This window comes from Leptosomus discolor, chromosome 1 (assembly GCF_034619465.1).
Source record: "Leptosomus discolor isolate bLepDis1 chromosome 1, bLepDis1.hap2, whole genome shotgun sequence".
NCBI lineage: Eukaryota > Metazoa > Chordata > Aves > Leptosomiformes > Leptosomidae > Leptosomus > Leptosomus discolor.
Window position 1 is genome coordinate 149726530 of NC_141391.1, and position 22173 is coordinate 149748702.

The 22173-nt window shown below is 39.0% G+C and overlaps 1 protein-coding gene across 5 annotated transcripts in view; it reads left to right on the plus strand.

The window, feature by feature from the left end:
- Nucleotides 1-22173, plus strand: part of MICAL3 (microtubule associated monooxygenase, calponin and LIM domain containing 3) — a 105108-nt gene that overhangs the window by 12388 nt on the left and 70547 nt on the right. For 3 of the 5 annotated variants that reach the window (XM_086479318.1, XM_086479325.1, XM_086479333.1), the window contains exons 9-16: nt 788-914; nt 1438-1531; nt 2728-2875; nt 4130-4326; nt 5335-5447; nt 5950-6012; nt 6795-6968; nt 8077-8169. In XM_086479318.1, the coding sequence (XP_086335444.1) occupies nt 788-914; nt 1438-1531; nt 2728-2875; nt 4130-4326; nt 5335-5447; nt 5950-6012; nt 6795-6968; nt 8077-8169 (1009 nt within the window). Of the gene's footprint in view, nt 1-787; nt 915-1437; nt 1532-2727; nt 2876-4129; nt 4334-5334; nt 5448-5949; nt 6013-6794; nt 6969-8076; nt 8170-13496; nt 13593-15789; nt 15847-17709; nt 17815-20190; nt 20299-22173 lie in introns of all 5 variants that reach the window. The other 2 variants (XM_086479300.1, XM_086479309.1) reach the window with 2 other exon arrangements.

Genomic DNA, 22173 nt, shown 5'->3' on the forward strand with positions numbered 1-22173 from the left:
ATTAGTCACTTTGTTTCATATAAGCCAAACAACATCTTGTGTTTCTTTGGAGTACTGAGTTCTTGATATTTTTATCATCTTTGGTTGAGTGTTGTTTTGGTGACTCGAGGTGATCTGTTAAAGATCAGAACTCAGGTAATTGAAAGATGGAATAAGTAAAAGCAACATCTAGTAGAACTATTTTAAACTTCAGCAACTGCAGCTTCTGATCATCAACAACTATAGTATAATTTTTAAAATTGTATACATGACACAATGGATATTTAAAATCCATTTGTTTGAATCTTAAAAACAAATGGTGAGGATAATAATGTTGCAGGTGGAGCCAGACTTCCATTACCTTTCCATTGGACATTTGCAGACAGCAGTAAGACCTTCTCTGAGACTTCCCTTCTGCATGCTGAACAAACCCAGTTCCCTTGGCTTCTTCTGACAGATCAAGTACTCCAGTCCCATTGGTGGCACTCTACCTGAGTTGCTCCAGTGTCTCAATATCTTTATTGTACTGGGGAATCCTTTCAGTTATGCTTAATGTATTGTTCCCTTCCCTCATTTTGATTTCTGGAGTTGTATTAAATTGCAGATTTTAATATACTGCATCTTAGCTCTTCAGAGTCTGAAGTGATTAGATTTCTGATCTGAATGTTTATCTCTCGAGAATTTACTTAGCAGTATTGATAGTGATGCATCTCTTAAAACCAAACAAACACAAACCCCCGAAACTACCGCAAAACCTAGAACAAACCAAACCAAAACCCAAAACTTTTTCTAATTTTATTCTCCCAAGGGAAAGCATTTATAGGCTACTGCCTCAGACCACTCCTGAGAATGTGAGTAAAAACTTCAGCCATTACAGCATTGATCCTGCTACCCGGTATCCCAATATCAACGTCAACTTCTTGCGGCCACAGCAGGTAACTGGACAAATGGTGCTTCTGAATGCTTGTAATCTGTATTGTCTTTCCTTAGGTGAAGCTATGCTAATGCTTTGGGAACAGATAGCGACCTGATGTGGCAGTATGATGTGGAAGCAGTGAAAAGCAGATACATCAGTCAAAAGTAGACCTCTGTCCTTCGACAAATTCCTTTTTAGAAATTTTCGATTTTGATAATTTTAACCGTGCTGTAATGATACATGAGATCTACACATTCATGTTTGTGTGTGTGTGCGTGTGCATTTTCTTTGTAACAATCTAGTAAAGCAGCCTGTCATTGCAATTTGGTATCTACTGAGCAGCAGCAGTCAGCTAGACTGTTCAGCACTGATGAGCTGATCCTTGTTGTTCTGGGATTCTTGGGCTAAAGGTTTCTGCTACATAAGTGTACTTGTCTTCCTTCTTGTGCCTTGGGATGTCTCTTGTCATCTGGCTCTTTCTGTGTGGCTCTTGGGTGCGTGGCTTATTGGTGCTTTTTAATTTTTTTTTTGTGTCATTTTAGGTACGCCACTTGTATAATACAGGAGACTTGAAAGACATTCACCTGGAAATAGAGAACTTTGTGAACTCCAGGACACCAAAGCTGACTCGGAATGGTAGGCCTGGCTACTGTTCTTTTCCTTTCAGTATTCTGGAGCTGGATCAGTGCAGGAAACATAGAGCAGCCTATACAGCATAGGCTGTAGAGTGTTATTTAATCAGTCTCTTTTGGTTTAGAAAATGCATCCAGCAATTGTTCCATCAACAGTCTGACTTCCTCATTTTCGAGTTTCAATTAACATATAAATATATTTTTGTTTGCCTAATTTCTCTTGCTTTATAATGCTGTTAAATTTCTAAGAATATTTGCTTATACAAGCGTTTCTCTTCACCTCCTTTATCCTATAACAATGTCCTTACTTAGAGTGCAGAAGCCTAGCCTGTATTTACTCTAACAGTAAACTCAGAATTCTTACAAACATAATAAGAGGTATTTCTTGTGCAGTCTTTCATGTTCATGCTTTCCTTTACTTAATCTCATCTCTTAGCTTAATTAAATGAAAACTCACTTTGCTTGTGTTATTCTGAAAGTTAGATGCCTTGTGATAAGCATTTCAGTATCTGTCTACTTGTCCTGTACCCTAAGGGGTATGTTGAACTTTTTCTTGTGCACTCCTTGCCTTTGGATGTCCAGATAGTGTCTGGGGACTCTCAGAATGGCGCTTTGCTGCTAAGCCTTCCTTTCCCTGCTAAGCCTCCCTTTCACTGCTGAATAGCTACATAGTCTTTTGATTTGTTCTTTGCCGTGCAACCATGTCCCTTTAGGCTGTAATCTCATCAGAGCTTGCAGTAAGGCAAGGTCAAAACAGGTCAGTGCTTTTAAAGGAAAGCTTTCAAGAGAAAAGAAAAAGTTGCAGGAGTACATCTGTAGTTCTTCCGTTAGAAGTAGTATATCTGGGCTTTAGAGAGCATTGTGCTACTGTATATCCTTTTGATCATATTTAACAAGCCTTAGTGACTGTTTTATAATTCCTGGGCCTCTTTTACAAGGGCTAGGGTGAAAAGCCTGGCAGGTTATAACTCAGATAATTACTTTTTAGTGAATTAAAAATCTTCTCAGATCTCAAATAGATATGGTAAGTCTTTTTTTTTTTAAAAAAAAAAAAAAAAAATTCTGTCCTGTGTTGCCCATTATAGGAGGAGCTTGTTGTTTACATGAAGGTTTTATTTGTTGATTTGTGTTTTTTATGTATGTAGAATTTCTGAAAGAGACTTTGTGCAGTTCTACTTAAAAACATGATTTTTTTTGCAGAGTCTGTAGCTCGCTCTAGTAAATTGCTCAGCTGGTGCCAGAGGCAGACCGATGGATATGCTGGTGTTAATGTGACAGATCTCACGATGTCATGGAAAAGTGGCCTAGCTTTGTGTGCCATTATCCACAGATACCGTCCAGACTTAATGTGAGTAACTGGCTGTTTTGAATAACTGGGAAGGGCAGAAGGTTAGTGACATTTGGAACTAATAGTATGGAGACTGAGGTAATGCATTTGTGACTTATGGAGAAATGGATTGAAATGAATTCAATTAAACTTGATAGAAGCTAATGTACAGTGATTCACTGGCAGAGTGGAAGGTCATAATAGCATGATGAGTATGAAGATAAATGTGTGGTCATTTTCCCTTCTGGATGATTTGACAGAATTAAGCTTCAAATTGGTACTGACTGGAAAGCATCATTGACTGACAGCTCTTTCTCTGTGAAGTTAGCAATAGGTCATAGCTTCAGTTAAAGTTCTCAGAAAGAAGTCTTTACACAGCCCTTTATAAATCTCCTGTTTACAGTAACTCTTCTTAAAGACTTCTAGGCTGCTCTTTTTAGAAGTAGTGACCCACAGTCTGCATAGAGACGTTGCTACTATTTGTACACCATGCTGATTGGGTGAATGAGAGAGGTGACCTCTTTCATGATATATTGGATAAAACTGTGCCCAGATTCTAGAATGGCAAAACACTGGCTGGAAGAAGTAACAGTAGCAAAGACTCTCGTACTTTAATTGGAATCTGAAATGGCTTGAACTTCCCAAAGGGACATTAGAAAAAGTAAATGCTAGAGCTGTATTTAAAGATAGAATCCAGTGTAAAGCATGCTGAAAAACTATGTGGTTATTCCCTTCCATGTGCGCTGAATTACTTCTCTATTGGTATACTTGAGTTAACCTGAGCTACTCTGTTTAATAGCTATGTAGCTTGTGGAGAGTTCAAATAGCTTTTAAAATGGTTTACGTAACTGTCTACAAGCTATAGCTTTTTATATAGCTTTTATCTATTTCTACAAGTTTTTGAAAAAGCCAGCAGAACTAAATTATGGGGACAAAAGTGAAGACTTAATTTAGTTGCAAGCACACGAAAGATTTTACGTAGGGGAAAACAGTAAAGTCTTCCAGCAAAGGAGGAAGTGAAGATGTATTTCAGAGGATAATCAAGTTTTTAAGAAGGAAATTCCAGGTTTGGAAGAGGAGCAAAAAATGAAAAAAGAATACGTTTGAGCCAAAGTTCACCATAATTAAGTAGGATCAGCTCTGCAATAAGAAAGGTTGCTGGCAAATAAATTTGAGAGATTTTGGAGGGGAAAAAAGGAGAGATGGATCCCTGAGTTCTTCCGGAAGTCTGGTTTCTACTTGATTCAGTGCATACCCTCTTTCTGCCCTTTGCAGAGACTTTGATTCTTTGGATGAGCACAACGTGGAGAAGAATAACCAGCTGGCCTTTGATATAGCTGAAAAAGAGTTTGGAATATCTCCCATTATGACTGGAAAGGAAATGGCATCTGTCGGAGAGCCAGATAAACTGTCGATGGTGATGTACCTCACACAGTTCTATGAGATGTTCAAAGACACCATCCCCTCTAGCGGTAAGGGGTTTGGGGCACATCTGTCAGATTTAAAGACAGTTTCAGAGTGAATGTGCATGCTTCAGTTACCTTCATGCATCTTCTGCATTAGTTCGTACTAGTAACTCACTAACTTTACATTACAAAAAGTTGACTTCTTATTGGTGCTGATAAAGATCATATTGGCAGCATCAGGAGCAAAAAAAAAAAAAAAGGAGTTAATACAAAATTACATCCTCAACAGTTCTAAACTTACTTCAGCACTAGTAGATACCTTTTCTGCTTTCTTGCTATTATTAGGGGGTCAGCTGTCTTAGCTAATGTAAGATGCCTTGCTGGTTGTTTAGTAGGTCATTTTAAAACACTGGCCATGTTTAATAACTATTTACCATCTGTGAATGCTGAGACTAACTTCAGGACAATGAGGAATGAAAGATCTTTCATTAGAACTGAAAGTTGTAACTCCCTAACACGGATCAATATGGCCTACCTTTAAATATTAATAATATTGTTACAGCTTTTTCTTTATTACTGATGATCTTAATTCAAGTCTGTCATTCGGGGGGGGGGGAGGGTAGGGAAGTGTGTTTAATAGCCTTTTAAAAATATAGTGTGTATGGGGTATTATTTCCAAAACTCTGAACTCTTCTTAAGGATACTGGTGATCGTGATCTTTAAATATGAAAGTAAATCATGGAATCATAGAGTCATTCAGGTTGGAAAAGACCTTTGGGATCATCAAGTTCAACCATCAAAAATAGAGTAATACAAAATAGGGTAAACAAACACAGTATTTATTCTGGGTGCTTATAAACCCTGGAGGAGAATTGATTCTGGCAAAATGGAAAAGCAGAGTAGCTGAGAAAGGTATTAATTCTGGACACTGCAATCATAGTGTACAGAGAATTTAAGAAAAAGTGTGTTATGTTAAAAAAAAAAAAAAATCAGTGAGTCCTTCAGCTGTATATTTAATAATAGCACAGAAAAAATTTCTTGTCATTCCCTTATCCTACCTGTTTTTGCTAACAGATAGTCTGGACCTGAATGCAGAAGAAAAAGCTGCCCTAATTGCCAGTACCAAATCGCCAATCTCTTTTCTCAGTAAACTGGGTCAAAGCATCTCTCGGAAACGCACTCCAAAGGTAACCCTACCACAGTCTTGATAACACTTGTGTCCATTAGGCTGCTGTCCAAGTAGCTGGTACTAAAAACATATGTGTAAGTGTGTATCGGCTACGTGTTTACAAGAGACAATGTCTTCATCAGCTCTTGGTGTAGGACGGTACATGACATTTATAACTGCAGAATTACATCCATAATATGTTCTCTCAATTAGTGATATATTTCAGTCTTAAAATCCTAGCTTTGTGGTAGTATTTGGGGATATATTTTGTATTAGAACATAACTGGTTTCTCAGCTCCCAATTAGTTGAAAGTGTTGAAGAATGTCCAGTTTGAAGGTAAGAATCCCTAAGGAGGATCAGGAAAAAAACCTTTTCTTAAACAGAGAGTGAGCCTAGAGAATTAAGCAGTTGTGTTGTAAAGCTTATTTAAGTGCACTGATGACATTTATCTGAGGCCAGAAAGGTATGAGAATCCTTATCTTTGGTTTTTTTTTTTTTCCCTGCTTCCTTCCATTTTCAGGACAAAAAAGAAAAGGACCTGGACGGTGCAGGAAAGAGGAGAAAAACCAGCCAATCTGAGGATGTAAGTATTACAGTGAGGAAGGTGTCAGGGAGGAAAACATATGGTAGGTTCCTTGTTCCCACTTCAGTCCTTTCATTTTCTATACCCAAACAGGGTTTGGATTTAAGATTTATCTAAAATAAATCTTATTGATATATAAAAAATCTAAGATTTTTTAGATAAAAATTTATTCTTATTCAGAGGTTACACTTTGTTTATATGTATAGGGCAACTATTTTACTGATGCTTGTGAAAGAATAGTACATAACAGATGAAATGTTGCAGTTCCTTCATGTCCTATTTTTATTGGAATTTACTTTGGTTTGATGAGGACACCAAGAATAAAACTTTCATTTAGTAAAGTCATGCAGTGTAGTCAGAAGCTTCATTCATATTTAAACTTTAGCCTTGATTAGTGCAAAAAGCATACATTTCTAGTGTGCCCCATAAGGCAGTCCGTCAGTTGAAATTTTTATAGCCAAGTAGGTATGAGCGAGTTAAACTTTAGTGCTTTGAGTTGTCAACGAAGGATTGAAGGTAGGCCTTTGCTTTCTGTCAAGGGACTCATGGGAGTGTGTCAGCTGTGGTCTCTTTGGTAGGTAAGCGTATCAGGTAAGGTTGAAAGGATAAGAAAGTTTAACAGAACTTTCGATGACATACCAAAGGAGATTAAAACGTGAGCTGTCAAGTGCAGACTAATAGATTTGTTTTCTGCAGTGTTAGAAACCTATCACAGCAAAGGGGTAGAGAGGAAAAGGTGATCCAGTTGTATCTTGTTAAATTTTGATATCACTGACTGTTAGGAGGACATCCCACGAAGCTACAGAGAAGAAAGGCCCACACTGGTGAGCGCCCTGACAGAGAGGAGAATTGATGCTGCTATTGGGAATCAGAACAAAGTCAAGTCTATGGCAACCCAGCTACTGGCCAAGTTCGAGGAGAATGCGCCAGTGCAGTCCTCAAGCTTACGAAGACAGGTAGGAGATGGATTATGAAACTCTTTATTTTGGAACTGTGGAGGAAAATAATGAATAATAACATGCATTCCTTGAGACTGGATGCTAGTGTTGCTTTTCTACTTCAAAGGCTCTCCTAGGGAAGGGTGAAGGTTACTGAAAAGAGAAAAATTTAGAATTTAGGTGTGTGGAGTGGAGAACCACTTCCTAATAAAAGCCTGTTTCTCTGTTAGTGCCCATATTATGTTATGTAATCTCTTTCACAAACATCTTACCAGCAATTAGTTTTCTTTTATAACTAGTATTGCTGTTGAAAAGCTTTCCAGGGTCACTCCACTTGTAATGTTTAAGAATGATCATTTCATTTCTCATTTGAACTTTTTCATGCCAGGTTACATCTGTGTTGTTGTGAACTACGATTAAGTTTTGTATGTGTATGTAAGTGCAGCGGATAGATGCCTGGGAGTTTCTTTGCCATCAGAATATTTGTGTCATTCCAAGTGAAGCTTCCTGATGACTGCTGGTTATTCAGGATGGTACCTGAACTACCGCAACTGCAGAGTAGTTGTCTTTAAGGTTAGATTGAGTCATGTTAAGCTACTTGCTAGCAGTGCAGTGTCAGCAGTGTAAGGCTCAGTATGGTTTAAGTGCCTGAGTTCTTGCTCTGCTGCATAGTCTGTCTTCATAGCTTGTGCCAAGCTCTGTGCTGCCATGGCCAGATTGTCAGTGGGACCTGACCTAGCTACTTTAAAGCTAGGTCAAGTATGTCTATGCTACACTGCCCATCAGTGTTAGTAGTATAACATAATCTCAGAATGGTGATGTTTATCCCACTTTTTACCAATCAAATGTCTCCTTAGCCACTACATATTGGCTGGCATAACCAGGCTGATTTGAAGAAACAATGAAAATAAAAGGAAGATCCAAAAATATGTGTAGTTCCCATTTCTGGATGTGTTTTTTTTCCCTTTTTATATTTCACTTGCTAAATGAATTCTCCCCTACCCTATTTTTTTTCTTAAATGTTTGTCTGTCTGGTTCTGTATCCCATTCCTTTGGCTTTCTTTGAGTTTCCTTTACTATTTTATCTTTCCTCCTTGGTCCCATTTTCCCTACAACCTGCATGCAGCAACCTGTCCTGCCTTATCAAGAACGTGTTCACAACCAGCCATCCAGCAGACGAGAGCAGGGCCGTCTTGCTCCCATACCCCAGTGGAAACAGGTAAAGAAACTGGTTATGAATACGATGCATTGCCTGCACCCAACACCAGCTATCAGTGTCCTGTTTTTAAACCAGCACCCTGTGTGAATCCATTATTTTAAATAATTTAACTTTTAGTGAATAAAATAAACACTTCTCTTTGGTAATGATGCATGGTTTAATGTTTGAAAAGAAGTTAGTAAAATTTTCCCTGTCCTCTTATGCTAGTTTCAACTTCCCAGGGTTTCAGTGGATGTTTTAGCAGAAACATTGCCTACACAATTTCTAGATTTTTCTGTTAGAAAAAAAATTGAAAATATGTAAGCAATTATTGCAACCAGTGAGGTAAAAGATGTCATGCCATTTATGATATTAAAGCTCTTCCTTGGTATAAATAGTAAAATTGGTTATCAGTTTTGCTATTCACATGTGAAATCTTATGTGTTCTGCAATTACAGGAGACTTTGCTGGGGTTTCCCTTTCTATGTGACAAACATACCTTTCCGTGCCAACTTCTTGCATTCATTGTGTTGCAGATTCCTGTGCTACTGTGAATTAAGTAAATTTTAGGTTTTCTGCCACAAAGGGGCTCAGAATAGGGATCAACAGTAGAAAAATCAGTAGGTATCAAATTTTGTTTTCTCTCGTGTATTTTGGCCCATTTGTGTTGCTGGTGGTTTTCTTTCAGCCGTGCACTTTCAAAAGGTAATGCTTGGGACAGACAATCTTTTCAGTCAGATAGGAATACTTAATCTCACTGGCTTTCTCTGCTTCCACTGTTTCCCTGTGCAAAATGGTCTCCTCATGTTTCTGCGAGTGCTGAGAAGTATTTTTCCGGCAGCCATAATTTGGAGAAACACCTGCTTCTTTCTGGTTGCAGTTTAATCAGAACATACTTTGGAGTCAAGAGGAAGAAGGTGACACTAGTTTGGAAATTCACTGTTCTGCATGATTATGGATTCATGGCAATCTTCATGTTTGAGGCATTCAGCACAATTAATGCTGCATGTCATGACTGGTGCTATGATCTAGAAGATTTCTCTCCAAGGAAGAAGACTCAAGCGAGGGGAATTGTCAGTAGTACTGTCAAGAGAGTCTTAAGAATGTCAGCATCATGTTTGGGTTTCCTGACTCAGTGTTTGTTCCTCTACCTTCTGTTTCATCAAAATCTTTATATGCTAATGAGCAGTTTGAGATGGATACACATCATCCATGATTATGGCAAATTTTTTAAGAATACTTTCCAAGTAAAGGCGGAGAACCCAAAGAGCTATAGGAGAAGAGCATAATATGGCTATACAATATTGGTGACCACTGCTTATGTTACCCCACAAAAAAGGGAAAACTGGATTGCATTGATTGTCTCTCTCAGTTCAGAAGGATGAAGATTTGTGTTTTAGCACTCGGAAGAGCTCACATCCCTGCAGCCTTGAGATTTCTATTTCAACATGCTATTGAAACTTTATGAAGGCTTTTTAATTAAGCCTTTACAGTTAAACACAAAAGTTCTTACTGTCATTCTTTTGTAATTGGTCAAAAAAAGGACAAACTTTTGTTTCTTGCTTTTATAATGAGGATTTCCTCCTCAACAGAGAGCAGTTTGTTGTTCTTGTGTTTGTCTTGTTTTTACCTGCACTGTGTGATTTAAATAAAGGGAGGAAAAAAAAATCCTTCTGGTCTCCTTTAACATTGATGGCATCTCTGCATAGGCAGCAACGTAGGGCAGATCTTTGAAAAATCGTCTTGTAATAGTTGTACTTTCAGAGGACTTACATTATTTTATTCCACACTGACATTGGTTGCTTTTGTGGATAATTTCTCTCTCAAGATTATACCTGGAGATGATCTTACCTTGATAGACTTTACTGTGTCAACAGAAGACAATTGGTTCTTGGGTCTTGGGACAATTGGTTTCATGCTGGATTTGCAGTACTTTTCATCTGACAATTGAAATGGAGAAGAATAAAATTGGTGTCAAGGACGCAAAATCTGCAGGATACAGTAGGATCGAACAAACAATTGATTCTGTCCCTATTCCAAAGGTTCCTTATTACTTGCCTGGGGAAGTGAAGAACATCAGTTTTCTTCCTTCAAAAGCCGTGGGTGTATATAAACCATTTATTCTTGACTGACGGGAGTTCAGCTGAGGCAGGAAGCCATTCGCTGAGCCAAACAGCCAGCTTTGCCAAGGTTGGACAGAAATCCATCCTGCAGGAAGTTCTTGCTGAAGCAGTGCTTCAGCTAGCTGCTGAGAGTCCTAATTCTGGTTGCTTAGGCGTGCAGAACCTGATAGCTGTGAGACTGTACCTTTCTATGGTACTGCATCGACTTTCTGCAGTGACATTGGGCACTCTAGCTGCAAAGCTATTTCCTGGGCCACAGATGACCAGCAATGGAGTTGGTGCTGGGTACCAGTACATGTTACTGGAGATGCTGTAAAGGATTAGTATTGCTCCCGATAAGCTCATTATGGAGGATGTATGTTTACTAGAAAGAGCTGGTCATGGAGCTATAGGAAAGCGTTCTTTTGTTTGGCAAGGTGTCAGAGTTTATGACCAGAAACTTCTATCAGTGACTGTGTGTAAGATGTAACACATAGTGAATACCTTCTACTGAAGCGTCCTTTCAAGAGGAGCAAAGCAATTGCTCAGGGGACAAAGTGGTGATGTGTTATTGAGGGAAACTACAGGTTGCCTAATGTTCTTGCCAGTAGGCAGAATGGAGTTGAGATCCTCAGGGGTCTTTGGGAGAAGGGCAGTTTTGTGTCTTGTGATTGATAGGTGTGTGGCCTGCATTTTCCTCATGAATTGGATTACAAAGTTTGCTTTAATTGAGCTACACTTTGATATGTGTTGTCAAAATCAGCTTTGTGCTGTTATGAGCATCTCAACAGCACCTAGTGATGCATGAAGATACTGTTAAGTGTACGTGCACAGTGGAAATATGCGTGATTTTTAATGTGATGGCAATATGTCCTAAAAAAGCTGGATTGTGTTTCATGGTGTGGTGGTTAATCTCCTCAAGTGAATACCTACTTGTATAAAAACATCTTCCATGGTGTGTTCTATTGCTTTCTAAGCCATTTTGTGGCTGCTTTTGAGAAAGAGCCTCTCATTCGGGGATTATGAAGCCATTGGAAAGCCATGTGGTCTATCCAGAAGACAATCTAATGTTTGGGTATGGTATGGGAGGCGAGCCTTTTAAACTGAATCTTGTCTTGGTTTTCCGGACTCTCAGCTTACGGCCTTCAGCAGTTTTCTGCTATCGTTCCATAGCTCTCCTAACAGCAGCAAAGTGTGTGGAATACATAAGCTTAAATCACAAGATGCTTGTAAGATGGAGGTCACATGTCTTTTGGTGCCCATCTTTTCTGCCTCTGGAGGTCTGATGCTTGTTCTTTTGAGATGATTCCGTGAAGTGTGATAAAGGTGTAGCAGTACAAACTCTTTTCAGTAATTCTGTTGGAACTGTGGTTTTTGAAGATATGCAGTGACTAACTGAGATGACCACAGTCAGCAGGAGCTGGAGTCTCAACACAAGAGAACTTACAACACCAATGATTGCTGCAAATATTGTTTGTCCTACTTAATTTATTATTTATATCTTATTATGTATCTTTTCTCTTTCCTATAGCCATCTTTGTCTTTGCATGCTCAGAAATGCATCCTACCGGAGGACTGATCATGTACTTCATATAGAATCATAGGATCATTTTAGTTGGAAAAGACCTTTAAGATCATCAGGTCCAACCACTATCCTAACACTACCAAACCCACCACTAAACCATGTCCCTAAGCACCACATCTGTACTTCTTTTGAACACCTCCAGGGATGATGACTCAACCACCTCCCTCGGCAGCCTGTTCCAATGTTTGACCACTCTTTCAGTAAAGAAATTTTTACTAATTTCCAATCTAAATCTCCCCTGGCGCAGCTTGAGGCCATTAGCTCTTGTCCTGTCATTAGTTACTTGGGAGAAGAGGCCAACACTGACCTCACTACAACTTCCTTTTAGGCAGTTGTAGAGGGCAATAAGGTCTTCTCTTCACTAGGCTAAACAATCCCGGTTCCCTCAGGCGCTCTTCCTAAGACATGTTTTCCAGCCCTCTCACCAGCTTCGTTGCCCTTCTCCGGATACCTATACAATGAATGTTATGCTCTGAGACAGGCCATGGAAAAATACACAAGATTGTGAAAATTTTGAAATTTGAAGTACAAACTCAGCCGTGGCCCGACAAAAATCCATGAACAGCTGCAGTGGTTGAAAATGTTATCACCCTTTCAGCTAGAAAATAGTGACTTCACAGCTGACCATTTTGAAACAGCATATGAATGTTCCTTATCCACTTCAGTGCAAAGTCATGTGCTTTAGTTTAAGCTGCTTGTAGCATCTGTTTGAAATAGAAAAGTTGATTTATTATTATTTTTTCCTGAAAGGGAAGAAAACACCCAAGCAGATGTTAGTGCCAGCTCAGCTGTAAGGGCAGTAACGAACATCTGTAATATCTTTAAGCAGTGTGCTTTGCAGGCTATCTAATGGTGGCTTTGGATACTCAGCATTTTTTTTTCACAGTGCAACAATTTCCAGATATGCTCTGGTGAGAACTCAAAAGAAAAGGAAAAATCACATTAATAATCAAGAAGCAGTGGAGAAAAGACTGTATATAGTAGGGAGGTACAGAACTAGAAAGGCATGTTTTCTGGTATATTAAAATGAGGACATGTATGTGCGTTGTGTAATATTCAGACTATTAGACGTGGCTATGTTTTGGCTATAAAACAGTAGTATTTCTGTTCTAGTAGAATGTAGTACAGTTTAACTTGTCTGAGATGGCTTAATATCTGTAAGTTAAAGAGGAGGGATCTGAAGCTGAGAGCAGAACACTGACTTGAGTGGTATTGCTAATGAACAGCAAACAAGAATAATTAGGTCAACAGAATGGGTATTTTTAAATATTGCAAGGCACAGCAACAAGTAATTTTTCATGAAGCAAAGAGAGCAGTCCAACTGTGCTATGGAGAGTTCCAAGTTCTGCCTTTCACTGATTGTAAGACCTTGAGTCAGAACCTGTTGGCTTAATTCATGATTGATTTAAATATGTGTTCGATGGCTGCCCCTAGAAGTATCTGCCAAATGGACATGTGATTGTGTGGCTGTTGGTGAAAACCTTAGGTCTTTCAGCTTCAGGGAAAATGTGGTTTTAGGTCATTCATGAGAGGTTTGAGCTTAAGATCGCAATCTCTCAGTTCATGTGTTCTGGCCTGTCTCACCAAAGCCAGTGGTCATGTTACCTCTTTTCTACCATTATTATGATTTATTATTTTTCTTTTTCTGTTTTAAAAAAAAGCTGAGGAATAAGGAACGTTCTCGGACCTGCCCAAAAAAAGTGATCATGCTCTCTTCTTCCACTCCACCTTCCTCTCCACCGTATCCCAGGCAGCAGGTGATTCCCTCTGCATGCGCTGTCCCTCTCTCTTCATTACTGCTTGTACAAGTGACTAGATCAGTTACCGGATGTCCCATTTACAAATGTTTTTCCAGTTTTCTTTTTTCAGATGGTGACAGGGCTTCTTCAGCCTCTTAGGTTAGAAACACAGGTCAACATTAGGTCACCAGAAGCAGGGAGAGTCTCCACTGGAGACTCTGAGCTTTTACTGTAGGGTAATTTGTAGTTAAGTACCCTTTCTCAGTTTTTAGTTGCAGCAAAATAGAAATGAAATGTTTGGAGTAATGCAAGGAAAGAAAATGCAACTTTTCTCCATCTCCACTCTTTGTTTAAACAGGTGTGACTGAAAATTTGCCATTGTATCCATGAAACTTTTTTTAGGATTGCTTGTATGAAGTGCTTTTTTGGAGTGTTGTAGGGGCCTGCACGTGTCCACTGTGGTCCTTCTGTTTCCCCCCCACCCAGGCCTTTGTCTTACAAGAGTTTGTGGTCAGTCTGTCAGAGTTTGAATTTGGAGCAATGACAGCAGTTCTGAACACAGAACGTGCAGAGTGTGCATCCAGATGTTCGTGCACATGCGTTTGTTGTCCTTCTAGTTAAATATTACCTGAAATCCTTTACTGTTTGTCGTCTTGTACATGGTCATCGTGCTTCTTTGAGTTGTATCCTTTTTAAATTTTTGTTTCATTTTCCTACTGCAGTAATAAGTTCCACTCATCCCTGATCAATCCTGAACTAATCTTGAGGTGATAAAAAGGCAGCTGCAGTTCCACAGACCTCTCATAACTTTAAATAATGTTTGTACAAATCAATTTTGCCATAGGTGGAAAATGTTTCTTTGCTGAACACTTGTATGCCTATAAACTCTGTAAAGGCATGTAACATTTTAGCAGAGTAGACAAGACTTACTCTGAGACATAAAGTTTGACTTGCCTTATTTCTGTGGTTTCTCAGTGGAGTTACACATCACAGCTAATCTGGTCTAATTATTGTCAGCCTCCAGAGAGCACACATTCTCCATTGCCTCTCTGGTGTCTGCATCTGCAAGATAGGTCATGTCTGCTTACTGATTCAATTTAAAACTGTTCTAACAAAAAATTGGTAGTTTCCTGGCGTGCTGTGGACAGGATATGGTGCAAGGAAGGATACAGGAATGGATGTCAAGGTAGAATGGGTGGGAAAAGCCCTTTTCATTAGCAAAACCTGCATTTAACCTGAATTGCTTGTAGTATTATCAGATAGTGTGATAGCTAGCTGCTTTCCTCTTGTCAACATCCTTTGAAAATTTTAACAGATACATTTTATGAAAGAAGAAAGGTTTTCGCCAGGCTTACAGATAGAGAAATTAGGGCAGTTAAATGCTGAGTTTTACTTTTTAATCTATGGTGTGGGATTAATTTTCCATATAGAGAAATTGACTTTCAGTCACTAAGGACCCCTTAGCTCTATATTATCCCTCCCTAGCTTCTCCAAATATTTGTTTGTCCTCTGTCTTTTTGGTTGCCTAGTTCAGTCATGAGAGCCATCTACTGCTGGATCCAAGTGTACTTTGACCATTTTCTACATTTTGTCCTGTAGGAAACTTTTTTGCATGTCTTGTTGCTCAAAGAAATAATAATTTAAAAAAAAATTTGGCTTCCTTCTTTTACCTCTGAGGAATTTTTGCCCCCTGTGCTACAGAACTGATCTGTTAAGAGTCAGTTGAGGAGTCTGCTTTTGGAGACATTCTTTTTTCCTTAGGAATGATTTCTTTTCCTGAAATTGTCTCGACCCAGGCCTCATAGCGAGTCAGATGGATCTATGTCCTTGTTACACTGATGTCTTTTAAAACCTGTACCTCTGCGCTTCTAATGCATTCATTCTGCCACTTCTTTTAAACTTTCCATTTCCTTCCTTTGATCTAACACCACAGTATGAATTACACTGAGTGTCTTACCATCTTTATTGCACTAATTTCATTGCATCATGATCCTATATTATGGTTTACTGGCCTAATATGAAAATACATCTTTTTAAAAAATTTCCCTACAGGAGCCAAGTTATTATTGCCAGGTTTGGAATATTCTTAATAAACTGTTCTGCTGTCGTTGTGGCCTCCTTTCTGCCTGCATCATATGAAAAATCAGATGAAGTGTGTTTTTGACTAGGAAGTCGGTCTGTGATTGTTATTAAGCTCGTAATTTGTTGCCTGCAGAGAAACAGGGAACCTGATGTCGACTATCCCGGGGAGCAGAGTCCCAGACAGGAAAGGGTAAAGAGCATGTACAAATGGCATGGATGCTGATGACACAAGGCTGTGGTGGATGTGTGCAATAGAGAGCGCAAATATACTGGGTAGTGAAACACACTTATCCTAATGCTGCTGTTAACACGCTGGAACTGCTGAGAGTTAATTAGGAGTGATTATTTCTGTGCGATATCCACATAAATGCATAACAAGCCTTCATCAGTGGTTTGCTATATGCTTTTATTTTGCCGTAGATCTAGCACTTAAGCTTTTCCCAGTCTTCTTTTTCTCTTACACCTCTTTAGTGAAGTATGTTGCGCCTGTAGCAGAACAAGAGTTATGTTTTGTGCTAAATCATGCGAACATGGTTGCATTGTTTTCACTGCTTGCTTTCTGGATGGTTAAACAACTGGCATTCCATCCTGCCTCCTACAGGCCAAAGTAAAAGGAAAAATGATGAGGCATTATTTAGTATAGAGACTTTGAAGCCTTCTTAACAATGAAATATTCAACAGTCTGTCTGAATGGCTCAGTATTATACAGAAGCATGGGAAAAGAAAAGATAGGCACTAAAAAGAATTGGTTGATTTGAATTCATATTGACAAATTAATTGACGTTCCAGTAAAGGCTTTGAATGAATTAAGTCATAAGCGGTAGCCAGCTATAAAACTGTTGCAACTTTCAGAATTTGTTCTAACAAAAGACTCTTGTGGGACGAATGTTTTCTGACAGGCAGTAGAAAATGAATAAGCGTGTGTCTGCAGTGACACAGAAGCCCACAGCTTTATAATAGGCCCTAGTTGTAGTGAAAACGGTCTAGTAGGAAGGAGTAGGTGGAACTGAAAGCAGCTGAAAGTAGAGAGTATTATTAAGGCATCTGAATGGAAAAAGTGTTTCTCATAAACTGGGTGTGAACCCAATTTTCTATTCTGCTTTGGAGGACAGTTAGTAATACGTAGCAGCACACTGGCATTCTTGACAGGTCAAGCCTGGGGTTTCTTCATGCACACGTTTGTAGTTCCTGGTTCATTTACTTTTGAACTTCACAAACAAATTAGCTGAAAGCTGTGTGGTATTGCAAGTGATACTTCTGCCTCGTACAATAGGCCACAAGCCAGGTCTTTTTTCCATGTCACTAAGCGCCCCACACAACAGTTTAAGAAGATTGATATCAAAGACCAGAATAACAGAGGTGTCAAATATTGTGTCCCATGTGTGTTGACATGGCAGTACAGTAAAAACAAGCAGGACAGTGAAGTTGCAGAAGAAGCATCTTCTGTGATAGTTTGATTTTTACTGTGCTTTGCTTCAGCTAGCCAGGCTCATTGAACATCCTCTCTTTGGCAAGTACAGCATTCGCTTTTCGTATACCAGCATCTTTAAGGAAATGAACTCATGCTTTATGAGAACTGAAGTACATTGCCCTAAAAATATGTGTTTCTATGCACAAAAGCTGAGAAACACAAATACGTACAGGTTTAGATATGTAAAGGAAATCCTTGAGAATCGAGAATTATGGTGAACGAAGTAGGCAAATAAGCTCCTTTGTGGATGATAAAGCCTCATTTTTTACGTATTTATTTATTTGGGATGGTAATGCCAGAGAGAGAGGCCACACGCTTGTTTGGTTTTGGCTGCAGCTGTCCTAGGTGGAAGAGTTGTGAATAATGACTAATTCATCTGTTTTTTCTTGACCTTGAAGGTCAAAACTTAGAAAAGTAGACATTGGGAATAAAAACAGCCTTCACATGGGAGCTCCTCTTACTGTTCTGCATGTGAATTTCATACCTTTTGTCTGGCTTTTCGGTGTCTGTTCCTTTTGGGTCTGCTTCTTTTTTTTTTTTTTTCTGGTTTGTTTACTTCCTCCCTCCTTCCTCATCTCACAGAGATCTCCTCGTTTATTTTCTGATGACCAAGTGCCTGAGAATGTTGAGCAAAGGGCATGTCAGCTGGCTGCCCCCCTGGAGTCCAGACCTGCAGTGAGGCATCAGGTGACTACAGCCCTGCCTATCTGGTGTCCTGGATCAGTGCAGGATCCTGGGTACTGGTGGCACCTGGGGTCTGAGGGATAGAAAAATTCACCAGAATACAATGACCATTGCTGTACAGTCATGTGGTTAAAAAGACATGGTCGAGTCTATTTTGTGTAGTATTTTTATCCTAGTTGCCAGTTTTTAACTGTGTCCCTGTTTGATGAATGACAGTGTTTCTGTTTCTCAAAACACAATATAAACAATAAGGTAAAAAACAGCCTCCAAGCTTCAAAGCATACGTTCAAAAACAGCTGGACTCCAGATCACGTCATTTCACAATGGTCGTTTACCAGTCAGTTGCTCACAAATTTTACTTGTTTCTGGAAGCAAGAACATTTGCATTTTCCAAGCATAGTTCCTGGCTCTGAAGTACTATTTCTGTGTCCATACTTCCTGTATACTTATTTCCAATGGTGGAGTTGGCAGCTTGTGCAGATTTTCTTTGATTCCAGTGTACACTTTTGTTTTGGTTTAGTTTTGTGCTTAATTTTCTCTCCAGTGTGTCATCGTTGGCATATGGGAGCATGCCAGTTTGAACACATAAGTGATTTTTTTTTTCATAATGTACTGTTTTGAGTTAACCATCCAAAATCAAGCTGTCATCTTAAGCTGGAGTATAAACAGTCTCAGAACTTTTGCTGGTAGGCATAACTTCTCCAAGCCATGCCAAAAGATTTATGACATCTAGGTCACTTTTCATTGCTGTTCTTTGGGGATGCTGTCTTTGCTGATGATCAAAGTAAGTGAAGCTGTTCTCCAGGAAGGAAGAGTGAACCTGTGGCTGGATTTGAGGTAGGATTTGAGGACATAAAAGAAACTATGAAAGACTGAGTAAGAAGACTGGTTTAAACGTATTAGTACCTCTTTGTTAATGGGTGACACAACTGAAGATCTCAGGCATGATCCAAGGACAGCATGCTCATGTGCATGCTACAGAAATGAACATCTAGACAAAACATTTTGCTCCTACCTTTCATGTTGCTCTGTAGCACTTTTCATCTCCTTTTGAGGGTGGAAAAGATTAACAGCAAATTACAATGCAAAGATGGAAATTATTTTTGAAACTGTCTAGTTTCTGTATAGTGCAGAATTGAAGAGAAAAATAGAGGGGAGATAGAGAACACGAAGTAGAGGAAAGGATAAAGTGGATAGGGCAGAGAGGAAAAAGCGGAAACGTTGGAACACTGCAGGCAATGATGGATTATGATGTGGGATTTAAGGGAAGAAAACAAGAAAAATAGATTAGTAAGAGAAAGAAGGTTTAGCAAAGTAAGATATTTTCAGAAAAGAAACCTGATTGAATGTTGATGATCTTAAGTATAGAAAATTTGTGTATAAACAGTTGTATTTCTTTAAATTGTGGAAATTGTGAAAGCCAAGCTATTTTGCATTTTGTACAGTAGATTTAGTCTTGAGGCTAGCCTATTCTAAGTGACTAGAAATGGCAATTTTCATGGGTCATGCAGCTACATGACACTTACTTTTCCTTTTTATAACTAAACCCATAATTTTCTTGTAAAAGAGAGTCAAATATTTGAAATTTACATAATTTTTCTTTCTAGACTATAATTCCTAGGAATGCAGTGTCTGTCAGTGCTATTTGTCTGATACTTCCAGCTATTGTTTTTTTCCTATTTATGTGAAGTATTTCTGGGAGATAGACATAATGAGCCATAGAGATAATGAGAGGGGCATGTTGGAAGACCAAATTTTCGGTCCTCCTGTGAGGAACCAGTTTCAGAAAGATGTAAATTCTCAGTTTGGGATTTATTTTTTTTCCATTTTCAGGTTGTTTTATATAGTTTCATTCTTTTTAGTGTGATGTTTCCAATCTGCTGACAGTAACTTTTATGTTGGAAATGTTCTGCTAATTACTGGCAATGCATACAAGTTGATTTTTTTCTCTTCCATCCCCAAAGAGAGCAGGCTTTTGGTTTATGTAGAAGAGGTCTCACATGGCCTGAAATACGATCTTAGTGCCTTGGGCCAGTAATACAGAACAATGGGAGATATAGGAGGAGCAGAGGAAATTGATTTCGGGTCTTTGCCAGTGGCTTAGTTGGTTGGGTTACAGGAGGCTGGACATCTGTGGAAGTAGGTAACTGCTTCCAAATGGTCCTAAATAACTTAAAACCTAGTAAAGAACAAATTAAGAATAGCTTACTCTGCCTCACTAGGGAGAAAGCAAAGATACACTGGACATTTTTCTCCAAGTTTTCCTACAAGAGTCTTTAAGAAATTTATTTTGATGGTGGGCAGAAGGGCCTGAGTTTTTTCTCCTCTCTTCCCTCCGTAGCCATGTATGATTGTTTTGATTTTTATTTTATTTTTTAGCCTGAGACTGAACCGTCTCGACGATTCTTTGTTGACCAGTGGGAGCTCTCCCTTAGCCTCCGTTCTTCTAACCGCCCTTCTTCACCTTCATCTGACTCTCTTCGACAGGTAGCATTAGCCTGAGCATTGCCAGGTGCACTCAGCTGTGTTCGCTTGCTGCACCCTGGTCCCACCAGCCGAGGACACACCACAAGAGATGGCTAGGCTTGCAATGCTTCACCTGCAGAATGCCATGTCTGTGCATATTCATGCACAAAGGAGAAGCCAGAGGCAACCTGTGACATTGCTTGGCTAATGTCAGCCATAAAGCAGTTTGTAACTAAATATATTTAACGTTTGGTGTAAATGAAAAGCTTGTGATACATCTCACTCTCAAGTCAGTTTTTTTGAGCACTGATAGTCCTTCTGGCTTTGCAGTAAAGCTTTCTTGTTTTGCTTGCTGCTTTTGTTGAGATCTTGGGCCAAACTATAGAATGCGTTTGTGCATATATGCTTAATGAAATAAAAAGTACTCTGGCTTTCTGAAAAATCCCTGGGAATTTGAACTAGTTGCACTTGTCACATATAAACAGCAGGAATTTGATTTTACCTAAGCTAGAGTGGGTTCTTTGCCCACTCTTGAAAATGTTGCAGACTGTTATATGTCTTGAAGCCTTTTGCCCATGGGAGGAAAGATAAAATGCTTCATTTAAGACCCAGTATTAGACCAGATGTGATGTGTAGGAAAAAAGCAAAACAAATCAGAAACACAGAACCCGTATCAAAATTTCATCAACTAAATTTCGCACCCTAAATAGTCCAAGGTATTGTGAGTTAGGCTTAGCATAATCACTTTTTAAGCATGGAACTTCATGCGTACTGGTGGAAATTTAAAGATCCTGAAGCATCGCAATTAAGGTTGGATGAAGCTCTCAAATCAAAGCTTATTCAGTGGAAACCTAGTTCAGCTAAAAGAAGGTTTTTCCAATGGAAAAGCTTGAACTGTCTTTTAAGAAAACTTAAAAAGCCTCAAAGGTTTCTGATCTTTTAGAGGAAAATGGAAAGCTCTTAGCCAAATTTTTATGATTGCCAGTTAAAGATCAATGCTGAAGAAAATTCTTCCAGTGGACACCATTTTAAATTTAATATTTGACAAGATATGATATATAACATTGAAAGGCAACTGCACATATGTGTGTGCACACGCTAGCTGAGGGAGAATATGGAACTGGAAAATTTTGAAAGAAATCACATGGACATATATATACTGTGAGTGCTCTGCATTTTGGGGTGGAATCAGTAGACAGGTAGAAGTTCTTTCTGGCTAGAAATAAACCCTCATTACTGCAGTGGCACAGAGGTTAAGGAATTAGGACTTCAGTGATAGCAGCAGTAATTGCTGATGGCTGAGCAGTCCATTTTCAAAATCTTTTTCCCCAAAGAAGTACCCATTCTGTGGTGAACATTCCTAAAAAAGCTAATAACCACACATATGAAATTTGTGCTGTATTATTAGTTGTGGGAAATAACTAGTGTACTTCAAACAAGTTCTGCTATATGAGTAAAGGGGATTTTGAGATACAGCTTTAGTCCTTTCCTTCAGAAAACTGTTATCCTTGGTATTTTACACTTGCCAGAAGTTGGGAGTTTCTCTCTGGTGATCCTTCATTTGCTGAGGAGACTCCTGTTAGACACACTTGTAATGCTTCTTAGTCTGGAAAAGGAAAATTGTTTGGCGTGCTCCTTGCTGCTCTGAGACAAGTGTGGCGTTTGCAGTGTGATTGAGCTAACATGGATGTAACCACGTAATTTTTTTAACCATGTAATTGTTGCCAACGGTTGTAAGAATTTCCCGTGAAAAACAGTTCCTTTGCTCCTGCAGTGACTGAACTTGGCTTGCAAACACTCATTTCGTACCATCTAAGGTAACAGCCAACCTGCCTAGATTTTTCAGAATACTGGAGGGTGTTTAGCTATCCAAAGTTATGGAGTCAGTCAATACCC